This window comes from Saccostrea echinata, unplaced genomic scaffold (assembly GCF_033153115.1).
Source record: "Saccostrea echinata isolate AGI-Se365-2 ecotype Australia unplaced genomic scaffold, CSIRO_AGI_Sech_v1 ptg000012l, whole genome shotgun sequence".
Lineage (NCBI taxonomy): Eukaryota > Metazoa > Mollusca > Bivalvia > Ostreida > Ostreidae > Saccostrea > Saccostrea echinata.
Genome location: NW_026889761.1, coordinates 7,703,599 through 7,713,013, shown reverse-complemented (window position 1 = coordinate 7,713,013; position 9,415 = coordinate 7,703,599). Strand labels below are relative to the sequence as shown.

The following is a 9,415-nucleotide window of genomic DNA, read 5'->3' as shown; positions in this document are numbered from 1 at the left end:
CATTTATCATTATCAAAGGTAACTCATTTTTTAAAGAAAAAACAAACATTGCAAGAGCAAGGAGCATTGAATAACTTATACTGTTATTTAAATGGCTGTAAAACCCAATGCAAAAAAAAAAAAAAACAAAAAAAAAAAAAACAAAAAACAAAAAAAAAAAACAAAAAAAAAACAACTGAAAAATGTTTTGTTTTGTCTCTAATAAATGTCCTCAGACTTTGTATACGAAACACTTTAAAAGCTTTACATATATAAAGAAACTTCAAGCTTTTGTGATGAAACTCTCAGAACAAAGTGCAATTAAACCTCTTCCACAAGCATTACACGATCAAAACTTCCTCATTGATATCTCCATGCCCATTAGTATCATTTACGATTAACTTACACATGTTAAATTATATAGCATTTAGCAGCTTTGTTTAAAAATCGGACAGCATATACGACAATTTTGGCAGCTATAACTATGGCGAATAGCAGGATACGAATTCTCATTTGTTTTTCTGTGACTATGTTAATAGACTTCTTTCAAAGTAATGCAGGGGAGACTACATCTTGTTGGTTTGGTAGCGTTGAGTGTGATTGTTTTTTATACGAAAAGGGAATCCGTGTGAATTGTTCGAAACGGAATCTTTATGTAATACCAAATATGAACGACAGCATAACGTGGTTAGACCTCAGTAACAATAAAATCATGACTATTACATCGAAGAGTACAAAACTGCCAGAAAGATTATTATCTCTCGACTTATCTGGTAATAACTTAAAAACTGTGAATGGAAATCCGTTCGAGCATTTAACAAGACTTCAGTCTCTGAATCTAGAGGGAAATCAGCTGAATTGTTCAAATTTCGAGAAACTGTTTAGAAGACTGTTGTCCTTAGAAGTGCTGAACATAAAAGGAAACAGCGGTAATAAAACAGGCATAGCTTTTCCAGGAGATTGTTTTACAAATTTATATTCTCTTTCAATTTTAAAAATGAATGGGATACCAAGCACTAAATTTGGAAAAAGTTTCTTGCATTTAAATAAGCTTAAATTTTTAGATATGTCGGGGACTGTAGGAATATGTAATCTCGAGTATATTGATTCGCAAATGTTCGCAAATTTTCCATTCCTTGAGGTTTTGGACCTTTCCCACTGCAATGTAAAGGATATCGATAAGGGATCATTCAGCAACATACCAAAATTACAACATCTTAATATTTCCTACAATCGCCAGCTAGGTTTTGCATCCCTGCCCAATATAACATATAATTTGAACAAAACTAAGCTAAAATCTCTGAGTATTAATGGAGTCAATTGTCGAGCCGGAGTTGGAACAGGAATAAAATGTTTTCATCTTCTTTCTCTCAAAGACACTAACCTCACAGAATTATATATAGCCAGTAACCGATTGGAATATTTTGCTCCAGGAGTCTTACGAAATCTTCCAAAAACTTTAGAGATATTATCGGTGGCCGAAAACAAATTGACAACTGGGCTGTATTATCTAGAATTTAGCACTTTAGAAAATTTGCGAGTATACAACTTGAGCTTTCAGAAGTATCCACCAACGTTTCCTGAAGGAATTATAAGTGATTGTAGAGAAAAGACTGAATTGTGTAATGATGCTGATTTTAGTTGTCAAGAAGTTACAAAACAACAAACTTCTAAAAACATTGACACTAGTACGAACGTGACTTATTTTTTTCCAAGAAATCTAGAAGAAATATATGCTTACTCTAGTAGACTTTATGTACAGGTTAGAAAAACTTTAATTTCTGCACCGAATCTCCGGATTGTTAATTTACGGAATAACTTTGTGAACTCTTGGGAAGGTCCTGTTTATATTCAACCAACAAATACCCGGATGACGTTGGATTTTTCAAATAATTATTGCTCCCACATATCCCCTTCAATACTTAAAGACGGTGGACAAGTCCAGAATTTAAATATATCCCACAATGACATAGGCCAAGATCTAGATAAAGATGTACATGGAGAAACATTTAAGTCTCTTTATTCACTTGAGAACTTAGACATTTCGTTCTGTAAAATTTCCAAACTTTCAAATCTGCTGGTGAAAAATTCTTCGATGCTAAAGTATTTAAATGTTAGCAACAACCAGATATCAAGATGGAATTTAAAAATTGATCATATGACAAATTTATCATCGATAGACTTATCACAAAATCGGATAAGATCTTTTGATGAAAAAAATCGCAAACATTTGGAGAATGCCTTTCGGAAATCTAAGTTAATCATTGATCTTTCTGATAATCTATTAGGTTGCTCCTGTGATAATGAAAGTTTTCTTAAATGGTTAAGGATAAATAAAGCTAATTTTGTAAATATTCAGCAATATCAGTGCTCGCCTGGACATATGAAATTTTCATTTGAAAATTTGGATCGGTCAATTTCTATGTTAGAGAAAAACTGTAGATCATTTTTGACATGGTATTTAACGGGCTCTGTATCACTTGCTGTTTGTATCAGCATGCTAACCGGGGTTTTACTGGTAAGAAACAGATGGAAGATCCGTTATATAATATACAAAGCCAAACTTAAATTCCGAGTTAGAGACAAACTGAATGTTCAAAATTCCATAAATCTAAACTACGAATACGACGTCTTTCTATCCTACGCTGGTATGGAGAGAAATTTTGTACGAAGAGAGGTCCTACCCCGGCTTGAAATCAATGCTGGATTACGTCTTCTTGTTAGAGACAGGGACTATCTCCCAGGATTATCAAAAGTGGATTCTATAATGACTGGAATTCATGAAAGTAAGAAGGTTTTATGTGTTGTTTCAAAACGATACTTAAAGTCAAAGTGGCGGGACTATGAGCTTAACATGGCTAAAGTGGAGGAAATCAAGGATCGTGAAAGCTCAGATTTTGTCCTTCTTATCTTGTTACCGGAAGTGTACAATAGCGGTTATCCCAGTAAAGTTATGGACCTTGTAAAGAGAGACTCTTTTATTGAATATCCCGAAGAATCTTGTGCTCATGACGACTTTTGGGAGAAACTGGTAAAAATGTTAAGGAACGATTAATCGAAAGATTTTTGTATGGAATACATTTATTTTGACTGATCTGAAAATTCGCAAATGTGTACCAAAGCAATCTTCTTAAATGTTAAGCAAATAGTGATTATTTCCAATTCATCTTATATCACTGACCATCACAATACATATATGTTTACTGTCCTGCTTCTTTTAAACAATTCACAATTAATATTTTTAAGTCATTGAGTCATTGACATTTAGAATTTACACATTGATATAATTTTCCTTTTAAAATTAAAAGTATTTTAAAAGTATATTTATTATCTGAAACATGTAGTTAAGTGGTATGGTGAAGTCAATGCATTATGACTGACATTTTACCAGCATAGTAGTAAAACATCATGGTCAGTGAATTATTGAACGAAGAGAAATGGCATACCCATAAATTCTGTCAAATAAAAGAACAACTTTTTTCAGTTTCTGCTGTCAGGGTTGTAAAGAGAAAGGACGGTTGAACTGACAACTGTTACTTCAGGGCAAACTTCCTTTTATTAGTCATCTACAATTGATTTTGGTATATCTACGGATAGTTTAGTCATCTACAATTGATTTTGGTTTATCTACGGATAGTTTAGTCATCTACAATTGATTTTGGTTTATCTACTGATAATTTTTTAGGTAATCGTAATCATAAGTAGCAAAATCCTGTTCCTTGTTAAACTTCTGGAGTATATAAAAATAGAAATAATAATATTTGTTATAATGTTGTCTTTTCATCTCCTATCAGAAATTAAAAAAAATAATTAAAAAGGGTAAAATAAAAAGTACTTTTATTATTCAAATTAGTCAAAAAAACCATTTAATTTCGTCAACGGGTAGATTACATGTCGCCCACGTGGCGCAGTGGTTAGAGCGCTTGCTCCAGAGTCGTGAAGTAAGAAGTTGATTCTTAAGCCTCTAGGGTTCGAATCTCACTCTTGGACGTGGAGAGCGGTCCTTCGGATGAGACCGTATAATCAGAGGTCCCGTGTCGCAGAAGGTGCTGGCACAAAAAGAAAAAAAAAGAAAGAAAAAGATCCGTCACTGCTCAAAGGCCGTTATTGCCGAGTATAACTCTAAATTTGCAGCCTTCCAGTGGCAAGTGGTGTCGTCTCAATTTGAGTGAAAAATTCTTAAAGGGACGTTAAACAAACAAACAAAACTAACCATTTCATATACTTAAAGTTAATGAAAAATAATTTAGATTAGGTCAGACTTATAAACTCCTCCCTTATATTGAATAAAAATTAAATCAGAATTCATCATTTATCATTCAAACTGACAAATAAATTTGCATCTGTCAATATGAAATGAGCTCTTGGGTTATATACATGCATTTTGGTATATACCTTTTATGCAGGTTGGTTTAAATTTTGATTGAGAAATATATTATGAAGAATATAAAAATATAACTTCCTCAAAATAACTGTCTATATTTTGAGGTAATCATTTGCTTCCTTGGTGAAGGATACCTTGATGTTTTCAATTGAACCTGTGAATTATCTGTGTAAGGATGTTAAGACGTCCTTGAGATCACTCGTCTTTTACATCTCAAACCTTAACAAACCTTAACTAACATTAATTTAAGTTTTACTTTTCGACTGAATAGGCCCTAAATTTTGAGACTAAAAATTCAAAAGAAATGGTGAGCTTTTTTGGAGTGGGATATGATCTGTCAGTTCAATGGACTGTATAGTCGGTGATTCAAAGCAAAGGCCTTTCATCAGTGAACCCAATTCTTTCTCAGCATCACCTGCGAACTCAATTCTAAAACCCCTTTTCCCATAGGTCTTTTTGTAGAAATAAAACAATAATAATAATAGTAATAAACCTAAGCTATTTTTGTAGGAACTAAATGTATATCAGAGTCAACTAATTTTTTTTAATATATGAGAGAATTACTATAGAGCAAGACATATAAGGCAAACTTAACTTTACGATACCGTGATGACTTCAACTTTTCTATCGCCAACTTTCCTTGTTAATAAAGCAGTATACCATTATCAACTGCGTATGCGGCATATTTCTTCAAGTTGATTCGATACGCAAGGGTATGGTCTAACAAACGAACTACGAAAATCTTTTCAAACGAGATAGGCTACTGACATATAAGTTGATGATTCAAGGGTTTCAACATTCTCATTTAAAATCATATTCCTGCAAAGTTTATCATCAATACAAAGTCCTTGTATGAGAATAAAATCTTTTTTTTCTTCGAATTTTGACTTTTTTCTTTCATATAAATTGTAGGGCCATTATTTTAATACTGAATTTGTCTACATTTGCAGATTTTTCCGTTTACCCGATTTTAACAAAGATCATACGTCAGGTTTGGCAGGTCGATAGGAGATGCCTTCTCCTCCATAGCACCTGATCCAACCAATTTTGTTTTCACAGTTCAGCGTTTGCCCTGATCACGATTTGAATTATTTTGAGAATGATTTATGCTCGTTGTTTTCACATTTTATCAAGATTTTTAACGATAATTAACGTAAGGCTATTGTGTGATCTATGATTTTAACTAAAATATCAATGTAAAATAAAAATGAATTCAGATGCTGGGAATTATTATTATGAATTGTATACTTAGTTGATCATAGAATTATACGCATGGAGAGACAAAAATTACTTGAAGGGCATGTTAAAATGGTTTAATTCTGTTCAGTCTGAGATCCTCATGATTGATACTTTGTGTATGTATATTATTATCGCAGATATTGCTTATAGCAAACCCTTCGTAATTAAAAAACGAATTAATTACAAGGGTACAATTTCTTGCTGGTGTAACCACCAAACCTGAGAGTTAGTAAAATTGTTTTCTTGTGACAGAAAATAATTGTTTAGAACCTAAATTTAAATAGGAGTCATAAAAAAAGAATTTAGCATCACTTCCAAAAGAAAAATTCCGCTTAAAAAAATCCCCATACAATTTGATCAAGTTCTCTGTTTGCAGTAAAAATCTTCTTTGATCTTTTTTACAACAAATATCTTCATTAATTATTCATTTCATACAGGAAATTTATCATTGAAAATACGTTATATATGGGTACTTTTCATAATATTGCTTTATTTACAAGTGGCGATTGAAGCATAATTTTACAGAAATAATCAAATTTGTTTCCTTTAAGAAACCGAATATTTTCGATTAGGTTTTTTTTTTTTTTTTTTTTTTTTTTTTTCTTTTTTTTTTTTTTTTTTTTTTTTTTAGTTGTTTTTGTAAATTCGAAAATAAGGAGGAAAAAATGAACTCCAGGCCCATTTACTGTCTTTAGGTGTCACTTCACGTAACCAGGAAATTGTCTTAATGCAAATTATACGTTTTCACGGAAAATAAGAGTGCGTTATTAATTTTTTTTTTCAAAATATTTCGAAAAAAGCTTCTTTCCATGTTTACATGTCGTGGCGAGCAGAGGTGAAGCTCACATACGTATGTACAATGTTTTTGCATAGACTGCAGAGACTTAACAGTTTACCGTATAATTCTTTTTTTATTCAACACATAAAGAGCTTAAGCTGTACATGTATAACTTTTTACCCTCTCTTGAAAGAAATGATAAAAGTATTGAAGTACAGAGATAGACAGTCATTTGATCTGTTTGGTTCAATTTGATTAACTTGACTGTTGGATTGATGAACAATACTTAATACACTCTAAATGCAGAACTCCTTGATAATTAGCTTTCCAGTCTAGCAGAAGATCTTTTGAAATGTCAAAATATGTTGAATATTGTATGAAGGCAAAAATGTTTAATACATTGATTAACTTTTTTTGTGACGGCACTAGCGCTTTTAATTTTTTTTTTTTTTTTTTTTTTTTTTTTTGTGGAGTTTTTACATATGATTTCGTAGCAAGGTCATGAAAAATATCATACAAGCATGGACTCGATTTTTGGTGGTGAATATTGATCTTTTCTGGTGTGTATCAAACCATATTCACCATTAAAAGAGTCCATAATTGATTTATTATATAGTTTTAAGTCAATAAAAAGAACATTGAAGGCTGCCTGACGACACCTTTTTTAGTTATAAAATGAAAAATTAAAAATTGTCCAGACTACAAGTTTTAACTTCCGTGTTTTCCTTTCGTAGAGTATAAGTCATCATTTCCTGTCGAAATATTTGGATAGAATTCCGGCGATAAGCTGGCCTTACGTTTTTGCCTCTTTGGAATCAGAACTGGCTCCAACCGTTGCAACCATTGTTAACAACATCATTTGAGGCGTCGTCTGTGACGTCGCAACTATCCATGCACTCGCACTGATCATCCGGTAAATACGGCCCCAAATTACATTAGAAATGTAATGGTATAAACCGTTTGCGTTTGTATAGATTATATAGGGATTATAAATAGGCTATATAATCTATATATTTATATTAGGGATGGCAATTGAATACAGAATTGCCAGTTGGTTAACTGCTAGACGCTCCGCCCGATTAATCGGTTAAACGTTTCCAAAGATTCTTGACATATTTCAGCATTGTAAGCTCTATTCAAATAAACAGTAAGACTACTGACAGAGGTGTTGGTATTTGATCACTCTATATATTTAATTTCTATTTTTATGATAAAAAAATCAGAACCTCATTAAAGGTCAAATTCATAGGAAATAGAAACACTTGTAAATGATATATGTTGCAATTGTAAATAATAGTTAAAAAGAGGGAATCACAATATTCGTAAAATTTTAAACCTCGTTGTTTTCTATATTTACCTGTTTAAAAATCGCTAAAAATGACGTTTATCAATTGAGTTACTTCCCCTTTTTGTGACGTCATAAGAGACAATCAACATCAGAAACTTATAGTAGTAATAATATAAATATAGTATAAGTAGTATTAATATAATATAGTGCTCTCGATTATCTTAAAAAATGCCAAATTTTAGGGAACGGAGATGTTGATATACCAGAGGTAGATCTTTCATTTAAGAATAGGCTCTACATGTTTGAGCCAATCAAGGAAAGTACATGAAAATGATTATTCTTCTTCGACCGATTCCGTTTCGCCCGAAGGCAGCCTAGATATGTAAATACGCAAGTGCGTACACCCCCTCCCCCCCCCCGAAAAAAAAAACAAAAACAAAAACAAATAAGTAAGGAGAGAGGGGGAGAGATCCGGAAAAAAAAATCATTCCCATCCAATAATTATTCGAATTATTTTGTGTCATACTGTTTTGATTTGAATTTTAAATTATCATGACTCTATAATAAAATTTGAAACCCTTTATTAAACCATTGCCAAGTCATTCATTGATTTGTAATTGTTCTTTAATACATTGATTTTTTTTAAAGATCTTCGAGAAATTAAAATTCAAGCGCACCGTTGAATGATATGATCTATTAGTATGAAATATATGGAGATAACGAACAGTATTCAAGCTCAAAAGTCCATTATACAATACAAAATAGGAGCAGAGCAAACACGGACCTCCAAACATCAGAGGTGGGATCAGGTGCCATGGAGGAGTGAGCATCCCCTGCCTACCGGTCACACCCGCCGTGTGCTCCTTGTCATAATCGGGAAATAATGGAAAAATCCGTCGACAATTCAGTGTGTAAATAATGGCCTAACAATTAGAATGAAAAAAGGTAGTCAGCATTTGACTCGATGATAAATTGTAATTGCTGACAAGGTCATTGTATCGACCATAGAACTTAGGAAATGATGACTTTTAACGAGACTGCTGATATTCTTGTTTCATCAACTTGTTTGTCAATAATTTATCTCGTTTTAGAAATTGTACATACGTAGAGCGTGCTCTTGCGTATCGAATCAACTGAGAGATATAAACCCCGTATGCAGGTGATGAAGGTATATTGCTGCATAAGAAACGGAAGTTGACGATTGAAAAGTTAAAGTCATCACGTTTATCATAAAACTTGGTTGTTAGATTACCATTAACGTCTTTTTCAAGTAAAATATCCAAATATGAAACAGACTCTGTGGTATCTTTTATCTCAAGCTCACCGGGATATATCGTATCGACAAAGATTCGAAATAACCATTGTTTATTGACAATACGTCGTCGATATATCTAAATGTCGAGTTGAAGGCCACAGCAAGTGTTTTCTTCTTTTCATGTATAAGATTTTGGACAAATTCTGCTTCATATGAATACAAAAAAGGCCTGCTAATAACGGGGCGATATTGGTACCCATGTGAATTCCAATAGATTATTGGAAGACCTGGCCCCGGGGCCACGAACGTCTTGAGTCGAACTCAAGGGCTGTATTTTACTCAAATCTGAGAATTTTTCTCAAAGCGCTGAGTTGAACTCAATTAAGTGTGCCACGAAACTTGAGTCTTACTCAAATAGAGTTTTTTCTTGAGTTTTTCTCAAAATATCTGAGATTGCTAGGTAGCTGTCTTAGAAGTCAACTCAACACAAAA

The 9,415-nt window shown here is 32.7% G+C and overlaps 1 protein-coding gene across 1 annotated transcript; it reads left to right on the top strand.

Moving 5' to 3' along the window:
* Positions 1 to 448: 448 nt before the first annotated feature.
* On the top strand, positions 449 to 3,737 carry LOC133185280 (toll-like receptor 4). The gene has a single exon (XM_061320395.1). The coding sequence runs from the start codon at positions 464 to 466 to the stop codon at positions 3,032 to 3,034; it is 2,571 nt and encodes an 856-aa protein (XP_061176379.1). The 5' UTR covers positions 449 to 463; the 3' UTR covers positions 3,035 to 3,737.
* The last annotated feature ends 5,678 nt before the right edge of the window (positions 3,738 to 9,415 follow it).